The sequence below is a fragment of the Anolis carolinensis genome, chromosome 1 (genome assembly GCF_035594765.1).
Source record: "Anolis carolinensis isolate JA03-04 chromosome 1, rAnoCar3.1.pri, whole genome shotgun sequence".
NCBI classification, from domain to species: domain Eukaryota; kingdom Metazoa; phylum Chordata; class Lepidosauria; order Squamata; family Dactyloidae; genus Anolis; species Anolis carolinensis.
The window spans coordinates 327647765-327669426 of NC_085841.1; the positions used below are offsets into that span (position 1 = coordinate 327647765).

The window sequence follows — 21662 nt, forward strand, 5'->3', positions numbered from 1 at the left end:
AGTCAGTTGGAACTGACACTAACCCTACCACATATTGCTCAAGAATACCTACGGCATGAACAAAAGGTTCAGACAAATCAGTTGATCAATGCTTAAGCAATCCATTCTAGTGGCTGTTGTCATCACTGCTGGACTTTAGAACTGAGTGTGTTTACATTTAATTAGAAAGAACACACAGTTTACATCGCACTGTAGCTATCAATATCGAATTGGAATTGATTTCCGCTCTTTCTCCTGAATCTCTCTTTCCTTCAAACTGATTTTTAAAAAGCAGCTTGCAAAATGAGGCATATAAATTTTAAAGCAGGGTAAACATATTCCCTGGAGATGATAAAAAAAGTAAATGGCATATTGCACAGCCATTAAGTTGAACTTGTTTTGAGGTGAGTCAAATGCCTGATTTGTGTTTCACTGCTAAAAGATTTTTGTTATCAGAGAAGTGCCACTTTTAACTCAATAGGCACTTCACTAAATTCTTTGCAGAAAAAAGCAGAATTATAAGATATATAAGAAGATGACATATTATTAGAATGCCTTTTTTAAACCCAAGCTTGCTTTGGATTTTTTTTAAAAAAAAGCATTCTGCTTTAAACTGTTATGGATTTATTATGCTAAGTCTTCACTCTTCTCTTGCATACACATTCTAAATGAACATCATGGCCGAGTGATTTTTGAATAGAAATTTGTTTAGGAAGTGCAATTTGAGGCATGTTTAGTTGATGGTGGGAACCCCAGAAAGCTGTTGCTAGTCAGTGTAAACCAACATAAGGACTTCTTAAAGCTCTTACTGAAAATGGCTAAACCTTCTTAGAAAGCTATGTCAACAGATACACAAATGTTGGAAACTCACTGAGGCCAGAGCAGTATGGAGAATAGCATCCTTTTCTGGGAACTCCAGAGTGTCAGATTGATTTGGAACTCTTTAGAGCAATGGTTCTCAACCTGTGAGTCCCCAGATGTTTTGGCCTTCAGCTCCCAGAAATCCTAACAGCTGTTAAACTGGCTGGGAATTCTGGGAATTGTAGGCCAAAACACCTGGGGACCCACAGGTTGAGAACCACTGCTTTTTAGAGGATCCTAATTGACATGAGGGCCTGAGGTTCACCACCTCATTGTAGACCCTACTGAGCCAGTCAGTCTTAATTCAATATATGCCACTCTTGTCTTTGTGTTTCCAAAAAACTAAGTGTAAGATGACAATTCCAGATAATACTCAAGGCTCTCCAATAACAGTGGCTTGGTTTACAGGTCATACTAAACCAAGGGTCCAGAAAACCCATGACTTCTCCTTTACAAGCAGTTTTCGCTCAGTTGCTTCTACTTGAAATGGGAGTGGCTAAGAAAATTATGATTTTTGGTGTTTGATTTTTGTGTGTCCAGATCAGGCAATCTAACTTATCTGTCTCCCCAATCCTCTGCCAACTAGTGTTTTGGAGAGATACGCTTATTACAAACGATGGAGTCTTTATCTGATTAGCTGGTGAACATACAACTCAAAAGTGCCAGATTGGGACATTCCAATAAGTAAACAATGAGCTGAAGAGTTGTATATTTAGCTGCTTTCATTTGCAAGTGGAGGCATGTGAGCATTCTGCTTCATTCATGGTAAACCAGAATTCTCCAGATGTTCAGCAGAACTTCAGAACATACTAGATGTGTAACAGGTTCTGTACAAGTGATCAAATAAGAACCCAGCAGAATGTTGCTTTACAAATATAAAATATGATGGGACCCCCCCCCCTTTATACATGTGGAAAGATGACAACTGTGAACAGGTGCACAGTGTGTAGGAAGATAAAGTTTATAAAAGATTACAATCCAGGTCAATACTTGTCCACATAGCTATGGAGCTTAGAAAAAAAACATGGGTATCATTTTTTCTCAGTCTCATATTTGTATGTGGGGAGGGGTGATTTTCTTCTGGGTCGCAGCTGGAGGAGAAGGAATAAATTTCCCCTCTTTACTGCAATCCTAGTGCCTATAATTGATAAAGGAAACAACACTGATAATTATACCCACCAACTTTATTGTTGCACTGTTCCAGCTGTTTTTAAAATGTCCCAGTTTTTATCTCCTTTGTATCCCCAGTTTATATCTCCTTTATATCCCCTTTATACTTAATTTATTTTAATTGCTGCAAACTGAATTCAAGGTGCCAATGTAGTTTGCACTCAGTTAAGTCATCAGGGGGGAAAAGTGGAATCTTTCCCTTCTTTATAAACTCTCAGAAGCAAACTTCTGTGGCCTCTTCTTGTTTGTGTGTTCTTCCTCATTATACCTTTTCCCATCTAGACCATGCATTAATGTCACTTGTCCACACATATCCTGCTTTTCATCTGTGAAATGTCACTACATGATACATATTTAAATTACCATTTAGCTTAACCCTGAAATTGTAGAGTTCTGAAGTGATAGAATGAATTGCGCTGCCTCAGACTGACAATTTTTAATGCTATCTTCCACCCAGTTCCAGATTGATTCACAAAGGTCCATTTCAGTTTAAGGTCCAAGATTATGAGATCTTAAATGTAACCAAATCAAACAAAATTGGTAGAATAACAACAGTGGAATGGGATCTGGTGCTTTAGAACGATCCAATGCTTTAATCCAGTCCTGTTTCCATCACCACATCCCAGAAAACCTCCCTTAAAAGTTGAAAACATTTATTGTGGAGTGAACTACATGGTAAAGCGTGAGAGTAGAGAGAAAAAAATGAACTCTAAAGTATAGTGCTAGAGAAGAAGCCACACCAGACGTGATGTTTTCATGTACCTTTATGTGAAGCAAACACAAACTAGAGGCCTTTGAGCTCTTGGATGTTCTGGAAATCACAGTGTTTACTTAGCTTCACTAAGGGGGCTGGTTGGTTCCAACCTGCTTTCTGGGTCATCAGTGCCCTCTGCGGTGAGCTGTGACAAATATGTAAGGGCAAAGTCACTTGGATTTGCTCTGAACTATGTGCCATAGGACATGCAATACAAAAAGGTACCATCTGGTCTGAATGTATGGGATCAGTTTCAATTGGTACCTCTCAAGTCTATACCTTCACCTATGCTCTTGATCATTTGACCAGGAGAATGGAATAAAATCTAGCCACAGAAAGTTAGCTAGATGAACCCAAGGTATCAGAATGGGGAATGAGTACATTTCCTTTCTCAAGAAGCCTTTCATCAGCCAATGATGTGCATCCCCATCAGTTGGAATGTGCCTAGATGAAATGTTTTTGACAGACTCATTTCAGTTTTACTCCAGACTTGGGTTTGGATTTAGGAATCTCTTGGTCATTCTGTTTGGTTTTCTGTTTCAGGAGGAGAGAAGGGTAGTGCAAATCCTTCGTTCTTCCTGAATATCTCTGTGACCTTTGATACCACCAGTTATGTGTCCTCCTGAAGCAGTCTGCAAGATAAGAACTGCGGACACAGTAATATACCATTCTGCTTCATCATGCAACACAGTTCAAGGAAGTAGTGTTGAGGGGCACAACTTCATAGCTTTAAACAGCAAAGTGTAGTAGGGTTTGTTCTTCTTCCCCATGGTGCAGCAATGTTGCAACTGGACTAGTGTAATGTGTTCTTTCTAGGTTTGCCACTAAGGACAGTTTTGAGGCTGCATCAAGTGCAGAATCCCACTTGTCATTCAACAGTATGAATAATCAGTTATACTAGTGCATATACTCATGCACAAGTGTAAATAATTTTAGTCAAGAAATTTATCCAAAAACCTGGGTGATTTATTCATCGGTCAATCTAAAGGTTGTACCTTAACTCTTCTCAAAAACAAGGAACCCTCTTTTGAGTAGAGATGAAAGGCAAGAGCTCAGTTCATCCTGGAAGAGCCTAACTCCACTCCCTTCCCAGATGTGGCATTGCTTCTGGCCTCTTTGAAAGCCTGGGTCAGAAAATGATGGCACAGCTCTGGTTGGGCCCCAAGGCGTTTTCCCCTCTTGACAGAATGACCCTCAATTTATACACAAATCAGATTAAAATTTATAATTATGACCTCTAAACTTGCCCTCGACTTATACATCAGCTCAATTTATACATGAGTATATATGGTCCTCTGGGATCTATCTGATTTTGACACTACTGGGTGAAGTACTGGTATAGATTTGTAAAAGGGACAGGTTACCACCAGACTTGATGTCTTAACATTTGCACTCTTTGGAGGATGCCCTCCTTGAGTTTGTACTCATGAGGAACAACACCAATCTTAAAGACCTGAGTAGGACGATTTTTTAGTATTAGCACCCTCCTCATGAAACTCTCTATATTTGAAAGAACATCAGATGCCTTCTGTAGTTCAGTTTTACCAGTTGCTGAAGATATGTGCTTCTGCATCCAGGCCTTCAGGCCCTTTTGATGTTGTTAAAGAAGGCCACAGCATCTTCTGTTTTGTTGAACTGTTAACAGCATTTATTATTTTGCTTCTGGTTGGATTTGATGGAAACTTTCTGGTTTCACAGTTGTGATTTATTAGTGCTTTTGTTTTGTTAATTTAGCATTATTTGTAAAGTGCTTTGTGATTTCTTGAAAAGATTGGTACATAAAAGTAATAAATAGTTTTCATGTACTATGATGGTATGATTTTTTTTAATGTAAGTCACTTTACACAGGATCACAACAATAGCAACTGAAATCTAAATTTCTTTTATGAAATGCAGTCCTCTTCTGACACATTAACAGTGGAACAGTGATACCTTCAGATTATTTATCTTGTGAGTGCTTCTTTGAAATGCTACAGTACTTAATTGTTCCCCTTCCACTTCTGCGGAAATGCAAATCAATATATTTTATCTGCTACTCTTCCGCAGATGATTTCTTTTTTAGAGCCTCTGCTCTGTGGATTTTTTCGTATCTCTTTATACATTATTTATAGTTTCAAAATGTCCTTATTTAATTGAATAGGTACTTCACACCATTTTCAAACAACCTCAGGTGGCAGGTGTAATGACATACCAATATTCTGACCTTTAACTTCTAGATTCCCATTAAATCAGCCATATTTTACTTATGCATGGGCGGGCGGTTTTAATTTCTATAAGGTATGGCAATGCAGTCATATTTTTTTCCTGAAGAACAGATATAAGGACAGTGTGCCAGAGCTCTTTGTTTATTTTTCAGTGCTCACTTTTCACGTGTCAAAATAGGAGAACACAATTTATACCTCATTTCTTACTTGCAGTCATTCAGAGATTTAGCACCCAGTCTCTACACATAACATTTTGCCGTCAAGCAAACGAAATGAAACAAGCAAAAGAACATAAAATAACCCCTGCAAAAACAACTATGACTTAGCAGCATAGGACTAAGATTTCAAAAAATTGATTTTGCTCAGTTTAACATACCTCACATCATTGTTATAAAGACAAACAGGATACCAATATACCCCTTTTCTACAGAATTTCTGGGAAAGGTGTGATAAAATTTAGTGGACAATTAAGTAATACTTTCTGAACATTTTATCCTTTTTCAAAATCTGCTTTACAGTGCAATCCTGTGCATAATTTCTCCAATGCAAAATCTATTAGGTTCAGTTGGGCTTACTTTCAAGTAAGTGGCCATAGAAGTTTAGCTTTGCAGAAACAGTTTCATTGCTTTTTAAATTAGCTGTACAAATTACCACAAGTAGTCTTCACTAAACTTTTGTACTCCAGATGTTTTAGACCACAGCTCCTAGCATTCTTGAATACTGGTCATGTTGGGTGGGTTTGATGGAAATTAAATCATACATATTTTGAGGATAACCAGAAGTGGAAGATTGGTATAAAAGAAAGAGGAAGCTGTGCTGGACATTGCTCCATCTCCTGAAAAAACAGGAGTGAGTGGCAATTCATAGACATGGCATGAGAGTGCCATGTGTGCAAGTCTGTTAGGTTGTGATAAGTTTACAATACTGTATCAGAAGTATCCAAGCCATGATATCTGAGATTCAGTTGACCCCTTTTGATGTCACAAGGTCCTGGTTATGTTCTAAGTAGTACTTTGTGCTGATGTCATTAACAATGATTCATTAATTATCGGCCACCGCTACATAGAGTGTATCAATCAAATAAGAAACACCAAGTCTGACAAATGAGGAAAATGCGCACACACCTTTTCAAGGCAGTTCTCTTACTCTGAGATTTCTCCTTCTTGCTCCAAGGACCAGAGAAAAGAGGACAGAGGTAAGAGCTGGGAACACTAGCAGTGGGTGTTATAAAGGAAAGATGAAATGACTCTGAACAAATCTTGCCAAAAACTCTGTGACAGGTTTGCCCTAGAGTCTCCTTGGGTTAGAAATGACCTGAAGACACACAACAAGGACTAATAAATGGGGTATAAGTTAGCATTATATTTATTTATGTTACATAGATACAGGTGCACTTTTAGTGAAAACTGGAGGTAGGGAAGAGAGTGACAAAAAATTCTCCATACAGCCTCCAGGTCTTCCAATTTAAGCTGGTTTGTTTTATCAGGCTCTTTCCGATGAAGGGCCCCAGATGTTTTCATTCTGTTTTCATTCTTCGACCTTGATTGTGAACTCATGGCATGGAGGTGTTTCGGTGTCTTGAATGCACCAGATACAAGTCCATGACAATTGTATGTTTTCTGTGACCTTGAACATCAAATAAAAAATTCTACATTTGTTTAAAATTATTGATCTGCAATTTCTAAAATATTTGGAATTTATATTACAAAATCTTATATTGAAAATATTCCATGTATATCTTCCATTCTTCCCAAGAATGCGGCTGAAGGAAACGTAGACTTCAAATAAAAAATATATAACCAAAACATAAAATAAATAAAAGCACCGAAACATCTCAAACGTTTTAGATGCACCAGCAGAAAACCATTTTTATTTATTAAAAATCCCTTGTGCAGGTAAAGTCAGTTACCAAATACCCAATAGGATAAAGAAAAATCTTTGTTGATTGATGGAAAGACAATAGGTAGGGGGCGAGCCTAGTCTTCTGCAGTGCAGAGTTTCTGGGAGAAGGCCATTGAGGAAGCAAATAAGACAATATTCGTGTGTGACATCAAATAAATATGTGTCTTTCTCAAGTATTACCTGAACTTTGCTTCTGCCAGCATAACATGCAATAATATTTTAATTAATGCAAAACTTAGGTGTATTGCAGTTCTACAATATTACTTTAAAAATTACAGGACTTTCTGTAGTTCTGATACTTAACTTGGTAAAGCTACCGGTATGTATTTAGATCATATGCTCTCAAAATGTTCAAGACTGGGGCTGCATAGAAAAAGCATAGCATCTGCTAATTTCTACCACATCCATCTGTGATGAGATGGTCTTGTTTATCTTTCTGTCATTCTTTGGATTTGCATGAAAAGATTGTCTTTTGCATACCACTGGTAGCCTTTTGTTATTGCCATTCATTGTTTTTGTTGTACATGACATGTTATTATAACAAAAAGAGAGGTTATTTTCCCAAGGAGCTTACACTTCAAATTCAGACAGTATGGGAGGCAAGGAAGAGCAATAAAGGTAATAAGGGACGACTGTGAGAAAATGCAGTTCACATGTATTTGGGCCAAAATCTACTTGCCAATCCTAACTGAAGGAAACAGATTTACATACGTGTTGAAAAGGAAAAAGGGGGAAGGAACCTAATGGCACATTTGAAATTAAGAAAATCCCTTAAGGACACCAGATCCCATTGATCTTGGAAGCTAAACAGGATTACTCTTGGTTCGTATTTGGATGGGAGACACCAACAAATGCCAGATGCTGTAGGCTGGGTTTTAGAAAATTTAGAGGAAGGAATTTATAAAACCACCTCTTGAGCATTCATTGCCTAAGAAATCCCTATGAAATTCATCAGGTGCATGTTTGCTACATGATTATTAGTGCTTCTCCATTTCCTGAGCTCAGCTTAGAACATCTGGCATTACTCGCTCCATATATGGTTAATGTCTTTGCACATACACATATACGCATTTTAGCATGAAGTTCATCTGAACTCTTGGAATAATATTACAGCCACAGATATTTAATTGCACTAACAGTTGTAATAGGGATTTGCCTAGTCACTGTGAGAACACAATACAGGACTAGACAGGCATTTTCTCTGATCCAACAGGAATTGTCTTATATTCTTAAAAGTCATTCTATAATTATGTGACTGTGCTTAAAGGCCTCTTGGTTTTAATATCACTCCATTTGAGTATCTGAAGAAGTGAACTGAAATCAACAAAAACTTGTGTTGAAACAAGTTAGTCTTAAATGGGGCTACTGGATTCCTCCTTCCTCCTGTTTCCTTCCCACCCATCCACCCCCACTTTTAATTTGTATGAAAACTTTGAAAACTTTTACCAAAGTGTTGACTCATTGTTCAGTAGCTGACTCAATAGCTGATGGCTTTCGGTTTTTATTCAGTCAGTACATGCCAGTTCAAAATCACTACAATCAGACCCATAGCCAGGATTTTGATTGGGGAGGGGGGGGGGCTGAGTCTGAGTGAGAGAGGATCTACCCTGGCAAACCTTTTGTATCATTATCCCAATATCCCCATGCATATGGGATATACTGAGCATGGTGATCAGATCATGATATGAATAAACATAACAGTACCAGTAAGGCCTTCTCGCGGACCACCCTGAGAATTTCGGGGGGGAGCTGAAGCCCCTCAAGCCCCACCCCCCACCCCGGCTACATGCCTTGTAGTCTACAAGGAAATTATTAAGACATAGATTCTGTTTGTCTCCAAAGGTTCCCTAAATGTGGTGACCCAAAACTCATGAGGATAAAGCTCGGGGGCTTGTGATCATGTTGTTCACATACCACTATCAGCAGTCGAAGCAGTATTCCTCAGTCTAAGCTTTGGGAACATGTCATTACCCTCATGCTGATAGATCTCTCATAGGCCCCTATTTAGCCACTATGACCAAAGGATACTGGATTAGACATGCCTTATGAGGAGCAGCTTAAAGAGCTGGGGATGTTTAGTCTGCAGAAGAGAAGATGGAGAGGAAACATTGGCAAGTTTAAATATTTGAAAGGCTGTCATAAGGAAGAGGGAGCAAGCTTGTTTTCCGCTGTTCTGGAGACTAGGACTCAGAGCAGTGGGTTCAAATTACAAGAAAGGAGATTCCACCTGAACATTGGGAAGAACTTCCTGGCCCTAAGAGCTGTTCAACAGTGGAACTCTCTACCTCAGAGTGTGGTGGAGGCTCCCTCTTTGGAGGCTTTAAAATAAATTCTGGATGGCCATCTGTCGGAGGTACTTTGTGCTTTTCCTGCATGGCAGAATGGGGTTGGACTGTATGGCCTGTGTGGTCTCCTCCGGGTCTATGATTTTATGACATTTTCTATGATCCATCAGCAGTTCCTTTGTTCTTATGAGTCACCTTTCTTGTTCCTGCCCTTAAGAAAGGCATTTTCAGAAAATGTATCTCAGCTTGGAAGATAGAAGAGATCCAGAGATGCAGCGAAGAAATCACTGTTCCTGAGAAACTCACTGACTAATAACAAAATGATATGGATTTGGCTAGCACTATGTTCTTTTCACATAATCAACACTGATGCATTCTATCACCAGTAAGAGCTTTTTAAAAATTTGACTAACATTAACTTATACATAGTTCATAGACTTGCCATAAGGGGTAGCCAATAAAGGAGTAGAATGTTTCACATTCATGTGTCACTGTACAAAATTGTAATTATATTTGTATTGATTTGATTTTAATGCAATAGCCCTAAATCTGATTCATACTTCCAAACAGGTTTGTGTGTGCGTGTTTATGCCTTTAAATTACCTGTCGACCTATGGTGACCCCATGAATTTCATGGGGTTTTCTTAGGCAAGGAACACTCAGTATAGTTTTTCCAGTTCCTTCACCTGTAATATTGTCTACAGCACCTGGTATTTGTTTGTGGTCTCCCATTCAAGTGCAAACTACAACTGACCCAGCTTAGCCTTGGAAGATCAGAGGGGGTCTGGTGCCTTTAGGGTATTTAGGCGCTTGCTAGAGTAGATCAGTTGGATACAGTTGATCTATTTTATATGAAACCGAGAGTTGAATGGACATTTGAAGCCATCTTCTGCTGTGCTGTTTGTATTTAATAGTGGAATATTTTGTTTATGGAATTTTTGTACATATTTATTGAAACATTTCTTCAGCATTCCATTTTTATTAGTAGTATTACATTTTCTAGGCATGTATTTCACATCACTGAAATGTGTACCTTCTCTTCCAGCTTACACCAATCTTTGTCTCAAGAAGCAAACCTTAAGGATCAGTTCAACTCTGCTCTGCTGACTTATGAAAAGGTTCTGAAGAACAGAGAGGATATTGTATCTATGCTTCTTCTCCAGAATGAGGAGTTAGCAACCCAGCTTCAGCAAACAGTAGAAGAGAGAACAAACATGGAATTAAAGTTTCAGCAAGCTTTAGAGACTTCGCAACAAGCCAACGAGAAACTTCAAACGTAAGCCCATTGTCATTCTTTTTTTAAAATGCCATGTGTTAACTAAATGGGTTCTTGGTCCTCTTCCTGTGAGATAATGTAGAGACTGGACTAAAAAGACAAAAATCTTTATGCATGTTAAAGAAGGGCCAATATTGTTTAAACAATTCATCAAACAATGCCAGAGCCACTAAACACTAGGATCCCCCCCCCCCCCCCCGGCATTTCTCTAGAACTATAATGCTGCATATTGAAACCATCAGCAGAAGAGATTATCCTTTATTTGTTTGTTTTAAAATCATGCATTAATGGTTGCTTCACACAGTACAGCTTTTACTGGTAGAAGTACAAAATCTAACACTGGAACTATGTAAAACCCTCACTTTGAGTTGGATAGATTAAAAATCCTCAGATATCATACTTTCAAATTCATGAATTCATCCGTGTCATCCCACCATGAGACATCCATGTATGATCATGTGTAGAGTCAGCCCTCACTTTCATATACACATCCTATCTCTGGCTGCGCGCTAGATAAGAGAAGAACCCATTTCTATATCAAATAAATGCATTTTTGAAGAGATCCTGTATACCCAGAAATAGCTCCCTTTGGATTTGGTGGTTCTTACTTTCAGGTAAGTATGTATATTATATTTTTTGCATAGCATTGCAACATAGAAGGAGTAATATTCATGGAGATTTTTCTCCTGGAAAAAGTAGTTTCTCCCAATCTGTTGCTATTTAAATTTAGAATTTATGTCTTGATATTCCATCCAACTGTATTTTGTTATGTATAGTTTTCATGTCTAGCATGAATACATAAACATGCATAGCCCAACTAGAATATTTTCACTTTTTCTGTTATTTCTTACTTCATTGACTTGATGTATCTTCCAGTATATGTGTGTGTGATTATCCTTCTCTATCTTAATCTGCATTTTGAATTGGGGAAACAAAATGAAAACTATGAATAAATTATAAAAGTTAATAAACATTTAAATTGGGTTTTTTTTTGGGGGGGGACATAGTCACTGGAACATACTTGCCCCAATGTAGTTTTTCAACATTAGAATTCCTATTTCATCTCTCCCTGATTTAAGGGGTAGAAATGGAGTCTCCAGAGAGCACAAATTTCCTTTAAAGAAGATACCCAATCAAACCCTATTGTAGCTTTTCTCAAGTCCTTAAGAAAAGCAGAAGTGATTTTTTTTGCCAGATAGAAGAAAGAGTTGTCTACACTTGCTTTAGTTCAATGCTTCTGAAGAATGCATCCCCCAAGTCGGGGAATGAATAATAATTTTTCAAGTGAAAACATTCCTAAGCATTTTGAATCTATTTTGTCTTTTTTTGGTGGATGTGGGGGAGTGTAATTCTATTACCCAGTATTTATTTATTTATTTACCCTGGGGGGACTCAAGGCGGCTTACAAACAGTATTTCTCTCTCACCTCCCAAACAGAGTTCTGATACACAAATACAATGAGATGTACATCTTTTGATGCAGGAACTGTTTGCACATCTATGTGAGAAAGTTGAATGGAGAAGAAGGAGTCTGCATGGCACTTGCATTTTCTGTTCCCACACTTTTCAACATCTAAATCTTTCTGATGTAATTGCTGCTCTGGATTAATGTAAAGAATCAGAAGCAGCGGTTTTAAAGCATTTCTAACAAAATGAAATTTTGTTATTTAATAAGGGAACTAAACTATTGTCCAAGTGGATTGTTGTTGTTATGTGCTTTTAAGTCATTTCCAATTTACGGCAATCCTGTGAGGCAGAACTATCATGGTGTTTTTTTCGGGGGGGGGGGGGAGATGGGGGGAGATTTGTTGGGAGAGTGCCTTTGCCTTCTTCTGAATCTGAGGGAGAGTGACTGCCACAAGGTAATTGGGTCTCTATGGCAGAATGGGCATATGAATCCTAGTCTCCAGAGTCATAGTCCCACAATCAAACTCTCCCAAAGTAGAACAGTTAGAAGAAAACTTCTTAGTAAGATAAACATAATGAAATATCATAAATTCTGCTCTTAACTGTTCTTGTCTCTTGAAACATTTCATTATTTCCTGACTCTTCTTTTGAATGTTTATGGATAGCCTACATTCATTGCCTTTCCTTACTGTAGAGATGGACAAAGTGTAGCCCTCAAAATGTTGGATTCCGCCCTTATCCTGTAACTGTGGATGGTTGGGTATAATCTCACAACATCAGGTGACTTTGGATTCCTCAGACCTGCCTAGTACAGCTTACTTTGGATAGACACCAAAGTCTTTTCCCCCTAGTGCAGTCCACCACATGTACATTTCCTCTCTTCACAGCCTTTGACTTGAATTCTCCATTGGCCTTTCCTGCCTTCCACATTGTCTTTCCTAATTCCAGTTTAGAAATAATATGTCACTTCTCGTGTTCTTGTACAGTTTAACCAGGCCAACTGAAACATAAAAAATAAAGGAAGGTAATGTCTCATGTCATCCCACGATGTCTAGGCACAACTTCTCTTGTGTTCTTCTGCTATATGCTAGCTAGCTTGCATTGCAAGAAAGCTCCAGATGGCATTAACATGGAATTGTTACCCACTCCATCTAAGTCCACTTTAGTTTTCCATACATGGTTTCCCCACTTTTGCAGGGATGCTATGCCCCTGACATCCATAAAAGTTGAGGATTGGTTGTAATACAGCTTTATATCTAAAAAAACATTACAGGCAGTCCCCAAGTTATGAACAAGGTAGCTTCTGTAGGATTGTTCTTAAGATGAATTTGTATGTAAGTTAGAACAAGTACATTTTAAGTGTAACTCCAGCCAAATATAAGCTTTGGATAGCAAAGGGTTAACACCCCTGTGGTGTTGGTTTTGCTGTCTGTGCCTCTGTTCAGAAGATCTCACCGCATTCTGTCCCTGTGATAATTGGATTTTGAAAAATTTGGCTTGTTGTGGAAACAAGGATTGGTGAGAAAGCTTCACTGGAGATACCTTTTCCCCATAAAAACTATTTCAGGAGTGAATTTCCCTTCCTTTGAAGTAGATTTCCCTCACTTCCTGTTGTCTCACCCCCATTCTTAACCATGAATAATTTGTAAGTCAGATGTTTGTAACTTGGAGTTTGCCAGCAATCCCCCCCCCCCCCCCCCAGTTAAATCCGGGGTTTCAAGTTACCACCATTCAGTTACCAACTGTAAATGTGATCATTCTGTTTTGGTACAGCAAACCCAGGGGTCAAATATAATTCATGCCCAGTGCCACAGTACGTGCTGGAAAAATTCTATTATATAATGCTACAATTATGGAATGACAGTCATTTGGGTCCTGGTTAATTCCCAGTGATAGTCAGCTGTATATTGCTTCATTTTAGAGCACTGAAAACAAAGGCCTTTTTTGGCTAGTTAACTATACTTTGTGAAATTCTTTCTTTCTTGGTTTATTTTTGCAGCTATTGTGAAACCATTTCCTTAGTACAATTCCTTTGTTTGGTATCTCAGGTGGCACAATCCTATGCATGTTTTCTCAGAAATAAGTTTCAGGTGTTTTCGGGATCACTCCTAGGAAGAGTTCATGAAGCGAAATGGGTGAAAGCCCCCAAACGCGCATGCACAATATAATCATATGTAAGTGCACTTAGATTTTTTTTGTGTATGTGTCAGGAGCAACTTGAGAAATGCAAGTCACTTCTGGTGTGAGAGAATTGAGATGTTGTCCAGGTGACACCCAGATGTTTGATGTTTTACCATCCTTGTGGGAAGCTTCTCTCATGTCCCCGCATGGAGCTGGAGCTGATAGAGGGAGCTCATCCGCTCTCTCCCCAGGTTGGATTTGAACCAGCAACCCAACCTTCAAGTCAGCAGTCTGCTGGCACAAGGGTTTAACCCATTGCCCCATTGGGGGCTCAAACTAAAGCATTACTTACTCCAAGGTATGCAGGCATAGGATTGCACTTTTTATGTCCTTTCTTCACCTTCAAATTACAGATGCTGACAGAACTCAGTTTGTAGCAATTCACATTTCTCTTCCTGTTAGAGATATTTATTAAAGGCCCTTTTGCACAGTGATCATTTCTGAAAAGGGGAATTTTAATAGTTTCAATTAAAAAAGTGGCAACACACAACCCCAAGGCCCTTTTTGTGGGACATATCCCTTGCTTCTTGAGAGCCTGCTCTTTCCTAGGAAAGCAATTGGTCAAAATGGTCTTTCTGTTCTTGCAGCAGCAGATTTGGACTTTTATAGATTAAGGTGATTGACAACCTCCCAAAAAGCCCCTGGAAACCAAAAAGTCAAACTGGAAGTTCATATTTTGGTCACTACTAAGTAGGATTTTTTTTTCTCCCACCACCACCCCACCCCATTTTGGGCTATTATTTCCTCAGCTCTGCCAGTATTGCTGGAAAAAAAACCACCTTAGAAACCTTCTATGGAAGTTATCTGTTGAGGGTGCTTTGTGTATTCCTGGATAACAGGCAGGTGGACTGGATGGCCCTTATGGTCTTTTCTAACTCTATGTTGATCTTAACATTTTAATATCAAGCAAAAATTTGTTTACTCATGCCTTTCTTCCTTCTTTCCTTCCTTCCTCCCCCCCCCCTTTTATTTGGGGGGGGGGGAGGATGGATGTATGTTTATTACATTTCTATCCCAGCTTTTCTCCAAAGCACTTTAAATGATATTTTATTTATACGCTACCCATCTTGTTTTTGTGTCTAAGAGCTCAAGTCAGTGCACATGGCTCTCCCAGTCCCCATTTTAACCTCCCATCCAAGATTCTCTAAATCCCATCTGATTGTGGAAGTTAAGCACTTGGATAAGAGACCACCGACAAATATCAGCTGCTATTGGCTATTTTTCATACAAAGAAAGTAGCAAGCACCTCTGAGCATTCCTTCCCTAAGGAGAGGTTATGAAACTCATGGGGTCACACCGTAAATTGACAGGTGACTTGAAGGCACATGAGTCTTTGGCTGGCTCAATGTCACTCAATGAGTTTTAGTGCTCAATGTGTACTGGTAGGGTATTGGGGTGTTTCTCAAGACCAATCCAACACTCTGCTATAGCTGCTCACCTTCTTCCCATTTTATCCTCACAACAACTTTGCTAGAATAAAACAACTGAACCAAAACAGCAAATGTGCAACTGAGTGCATAACCAAATACAAACATGCATCTATGTGCAGTGCACAGCGTTTAGCCATGAATAGTGTGGACACATCTATGCACAACTGCATATGTCCAGCCCTTCCATAGGAAACTTACACATACCTATAGGATTCAAGCCATTGTGATTTTAGGATTTGTATTTATTTCCTCTTATATCGTTGTAACATGATTTCAAGAGCAGCAGCAGTGACCTTGGGCAAATCACACTCTTTTAGCCTCAAAGCCAAGTGAAACAATCCCACTCTGAACAAATCTTGACTGAAAACCTGTGACAGGCTCATCTTAGGCCTACCATATGTCAGAAACATTTGTTTGTGGTAGCAATTGCAGAACAAGTTAGGATATCCCATTTGCCAGCCAGTAGGCTTGTATGTGGATTCCGTTTGCTCCGTTTCCTTCAGGAGCTCATAATGCTAAGGGCCTCTTGGGACAAAAACCTGACCAATACGAAAGCGAGTGGGAATCGATCTAGGTTCTCCTCCCCTATTCAACATCACAGTTGAATCCTTTTGATTTTCCTTTTTTTTCCCTGATTCTTTTTATTTAGTGGGACTGACTGGGAGTTGGGGACCTGAGGGACCGTGGGTGGGGTGCATGCGCGTTTGGGGGCTTTCACCCATTTAGCTTCTTTTTGTCCTTCCCTTCCTCTCCTTCAGGAAATACTTCTAAAAGATTATTAATAGTAATAGTAATTCCAGAAAATAGAAGCCTTCCTCTCCTCTAGAGTAGCAAGTAGAAACAGATTTAAGGAAGCAAAGCCCCAAGCAGAAAGGAGGCAGGTGAGGGGATTTTTAAGGTAGTCCAAGGAGGATAGCTTGACTGAGCTCCAGGTCATCGCTTTTCCTTCCCTGGACCTCCTTAAAATGCCTTGGTAAGCTGTTGATGCTGGGAGAGAAGAAAGCATGCACACCTGCATCTCCTCTAGAATAGAATGGCTTTAAGAAGCAATAATCCCAGTCTCCTCCTCTATAAACAGAAGGGAAAGGATCCGGAAACTTAAGAGTGGTAACTGATGCTTTTTTAAATCCAGGTCTTAATGAAGGATATGGAAGGGGAGGCAGTGAGAAGTCCCACCCCATAATGGGCTTTCTTAACTCCATTACTGACGCATGCTTGCAGGGAAGAAAGGAAAAGATCCCAGGAGAAAGGGGAGTCTTGTAAGTTCCCCATTGCTGCCAATGGACTGAAAATATCATTTTTTGGGGGGGGGGAGGGATGCTGAACAAAAACACCCATTCAGCAGTGCACCCATTTTTGAGAGGCGCTGGAAAACAGATATGGGGGCTTCTGTTATCCGGCAAGCAGAAACGGATAGCGATTCTCACAAAATGCACACGCCGACTAGACACTGGTAGGATTTAAAGTGAAGTGGGATTTGAGAAGTCTCGCGTAAGAGGTCCCAAAGGTGGTCGTCACAGGTGGTGGTAGCTACAGGACAAGCTGAGGTGTTATATACCCTCCACTATGAAGAAAGGCCAGCAGGTCATTATAAAATCTATGAATGAAAAAAAATAGTTAAAATTTGCAGCAATAATAGAGTAGTCTCATTAGGATTATCTCTTATGTTTTTTTTCTAGCTTTTCTGTAATTCCCACTTCCTTCAAAAAAAAAACAAGATGCATTTGCAGATATAACTGGAACCATATTTAACTCTAACATGAGCTTCTTTGGGGAGGAAAAAAAAGGAATTAATTCAATTTGACATGCTTAACTACTTGGGAAAATGTCTGCCAGGTTAGTTAATGCTAAAGTCAGCCTTCTGAGCCTGTAGCAAAATTATACAGCTGGGCAAAGTCTTTTGACAACAGCTCCATGCCCTTTTTATCAAGGAATTGTGGAAATGCTCACTGCAGCTTCCCAGCACCCACAATCACCCACCCCATCTTATAATTCAACCTGCAAACAGATTAAGCAGCTGAGTTTGTGGAAAGTGTGTTTACTTTGAGCTAAGAACCCTTGTGTGGCACTATAGAGATCCCACTGACACCTCTGGGAGAGCCACACAGACGGCTCTCGCTCATCAGCAGGGAAACCAGGCTAGGAATTCACAATGTCTTTGTAACCTCAACGGCTTCACATAAATTGGTGTTTTACAATTAGGCAGGAACTAGGTTTGTAAGCTTTTTTGAATGAGAGAGATGGGGGGAGAAAATATTCCATTGTTAAAGGGAACAGACTGATTGGTTTATCGAAAGATTTCCTAACAGGCTTGTTTTTGTTCAGGGTTTTCTCTCTTTCCTTTAGGAGAGAGATCAGGCATCCTTAGATAAATAAAACAAAATGTGTGCTTTGTTTAAAAAAATCATTAAAAAGCATTGTAATCAAACAGCATTTCCTGATTTTCTCACCTTTTCTCACCTTTGGGATCATGCTCTGTATTCCACTATTCCCCAGCTTTAACTATTTAACAGTCCTTTGCTCATCCTGGAAGGACAATCGGAATAATTCTTCAAACCCTGGAATGTTCACAATATACTTTGGCCAAAATCCTATTGCCCATCACAGCTACAATAGACCACTGAATCAATTGCTAAATGGTAAGTCAACAGTGACGTAAATCACATTGTTCAATGGGTCTTTTCTACTTTGGGCTGGGAGTAAGATTTGGAAGCAGAGAAAAAGAGATTTGTACATTCTCTTCTCAAGGCAAGTCAGGGCAGATGGGTGCAACCTCTACTCACAAGAAGAACTTTTGCCATAGCTTTTCCATGTTCATGGAGAAGAGTAGAACTTGAAAATGTAGCTTTAGGCCTACAATTCTCAGGATCCCAATAGCTATTCTAGCTAAGAGATACTGGAAGCAATACTCTGACATAGCTTTTCTAAGCTCCAGAGGAGAGGACATGCCGTTCAGTTTTTTTTTTAATTCGGTTAGTTATATAAGATTGCTGTAAAATAAAATTCCATCCAGAACAGGAATCCGTATTCTCCTTGAAGGACTTGCATGAGGAGCAAGATTGCTCAACAGGGTTTCACACCAATAATAATCTTAACCAACTTTTAGACTCAGACATAATAGATGAAGGACCACGACCTTTGCTCCAGTCACATGGGTTCCTGGTCAGTTTTCTGTCCTGGATGGTTCCTATGGGAATAGAGGGAATGTGCCTGGCAGGAGTGACAGGAAAAGCAAGGACATGCCTGGCTAGCTATGCACGGTGATATGAACCATTTTTTTACCTGGAGAAGTCAGGACGTATTTTACTAGAAAAAATGGGGGAGGGGACAAGTTAGGTATTTTTTTGAATGCGATTTCCTGCTTCTTGGCAGGGGGTTGGACTGGATGTCCCATGAGGTCTCTTCCAACTCTACTATTCTATGATTCTATGATTGTTCATATATTTATTTCTCCCACATTATTTCTAAAAACTTTGTAGCACATAGACTTTTATGTAGGACCTGTGGAACAATGCTGGTCAATGTGATGGTTGTAGACTGGTGGTGTGGTCTAAGCCATTTTCTCTCAGTCAGCAGTGAGTTTTGGGAAAGAAGGATACTATTATATGGACACATATAATAGTTGGTTCTTAGCATAATAGAAATAAAAATATCAGTTCCCCAGATAGGAACTTTAGGGAAAACGGGTGTAGTGTGTCACATCACTGTAATTTCTGGATGTAGTTTCATTTTCTTAGTATTTTTTATGGGAATGAGTACTTTCTCTCTGTTTGGTACTATGGAGGTATAGAGAAGATGAATTTGGTTGTCTTTCCTACTTTTGCATTCCAATCACCTATGATTCATAAGTCCTGTTTTGGTGTGTGATCAGTTTTATCTTGGACGCCAGCATAGAACGTTTCAATTTCTTCTCCTTCTGCTTTTGTAGTTAAGAGCATAAACTTGGATAGTGGTTATATTGATTGTTTTCTCCTGAAGTCTAATTCATAAGATTCAGTCAGCACTTGTATGATATCCTTTTAGTGCTTTTGCTACATCTCTTCTCAGTATTGATGCCACCCCATTTCTTCTTAGATTTTATTTTTGTGAGTAAAAATCCCTCTCATCACAGTGTTCTCATTGTGAAATACATTAAAAGGGCAGTACTAACAAGTGTTAGCTTTAGTGCCATTGATCTTTTCTTTGTTTCAAATCTGTCCCTTGCAGTATTACTGTCAGGTAGGACTGGAAACCAGAACATAAGATAACCAGGCAGTTCTAAATAATAGTGAAATATATATCTGATATAATTTTGGGTTAATAAGATTTCAGAACAATCCAATGAAAGCAGAGAAGAGGGAAAACATGGCAGAATATATTTTTACCTTACTTTGGAATATGTATGTGTGCATGTGCCTTCAAGTTGCTTGTTGACTTCTGGAGATCCCATGTATTTTATGGGGTTTTCTTAGACAAGGAATACTCATTGGTGGTTATGCCAGTTTCTTCTTCAGAAATATAGCCCGCAGCACCCGGTATTCTTTGGAAGACCCATCCAAGAACTAATATCATTTAATTCAGTAGATCTTAATAGACATGCATAGAATTTCACTTGTAGTGTTCCTAATGTACTGTCAATTGAGAGCTAATGTGGTGTAGTAGTTTGAGCATTGGAGTACAACTCTGGAGATCAGGTTCTGAATCCCTGTTCAGCCATGGAAACCTACAGGGTCATCTTGGGTAAGTCACACTCTCTGAGCATCAGCAGAAAGCAAAGACAGACCCCCTTCTGAACAAATCTAGGTAAGACATGTTTACCTGAGGGTCACCATAAGTCAGAAATGATTTATAGGAAAACAGCAACAAAGTCCACAGTGAAATAAAGATGAAATGTAAATTATTTCAATAAAGAATTAGAAAATTAAGTGCTAATTCAGGAACACTTATAGTTTTATTACTTACTTGAGAAATGCACATGTATGCCCCTTCAGCAACTATCCATTATTTCCTTGACAAAACTACAAACTATCCTGTAACATAGGACACGTTCTTCTTACCAACAAACAAACTTTTGAGATAGATAGTATATATATTATTTGTAGCTGTGTTATTTTACCTTAAAGCACAATTTTGTAATGATATAATTCTAGGCAAAGCCATTTTTCCATCTTTGCCTGTGTCTTTTGTATTTGTAGCCTGAGGACAATGAGATGCTTGTCTTGTGTTTCAAAGTCAGTTCCATTTCTTTTGTCAAATTGTGTTGAATGGAATCTCTTTGGAAACCCATATGATTTTTTTTATGTTATGCTGCCATGTGACACAAGGGGAGAAAAGATCACATTCGGATGGCCTGTTCAATAGGTGTTATCCTTTTAGAAAGTAAAACTCATCTGCCTTCTTCTGAGCGCATGGATTGTGTGCCTTTCACACTAACGTCCAAGACATTCTCCAGCGCCCACTGGAGGGTATAATCTTTCCCAGAATGATCTGAGTTGTATTAGTGTTCAAGAACAAGAATGAATCTTTGAATAATCGCACCACAATGTGAGCTGACCCTCAGACAGGGAACTGACCACTTCCCCATATGGGTTTGGGGAAAGGGACTCTGATGTTCTTTTTTAACACAGATGCGAGAAGAATGTGGCTAAGACCCAGTAGCCTTTCTGGTGTATCGCTGGCAAAGGAAGCCACGAGGGGAAGAGAATTTAACACGACGGTGTAAGCGCTTCAGCTTCATTGATTCAATCTGAGGAGAATGCTTAATGACTGGAAGAATCAACCTTGGCAATGGAAACACAAAGCTCTTTTCATCAATTCAAGCTCGGCCTCCGAGGCTGCAGATGGTTACCTCCAGCATTGCCTATTCAAAATGGGGTTTTATAAAATGGCACTTTGCTGAATACTAATAGATCAAAACAAAGATTTAATTACATAAAGATGGGTTGTTCATTTTTAGATGAGGATACAGGTCAGTGTCTCAGAAAAGGTTCATATGAGTATCTTTTATACATAAGGTCTAAAGTCTGAGGGGTTTTTTTGTAAAGTGCAAACATGATATCATTAAAGTACAGATTGTATTCTGTAGAGGATAATGTCTATTAAATAGGAAGCAGACTCAGTTCTGAGCTTGTGGATATCTCTGCTGATTCACTCCCCCCCCCCCCCCCGATACCACTTTACTCGTGACCTTCCTGCAAAACATTCAGAATGCCTAAATACATTTCCAGGAAATAGA

The 21662-nt window shown here is 39.1% G+C and overlaps 1 protein-coding gene across 1 annotated transcript in view; it reads left to right on the forward strand.

The window, feature by feature from the left end:
- The window catches only part of mipol1 (mirror-image polydactyly 1), a 217020-nt gene that overhangs the window by 172450 nt on the left and 22908 nt on the right, over positions 1 to 21662 (forward strand). Inside the window, exon 10 of the mRNA XM_008102816.3 lies at positions 10201 to 10431. Coding sequence (XP_008101023.2) covers positions 10201 to 10431 — 231 coding nt within the window. The remainder of the gene's footprint in view (positions 1 to 10200; positions 10432 to 21662) is intronic.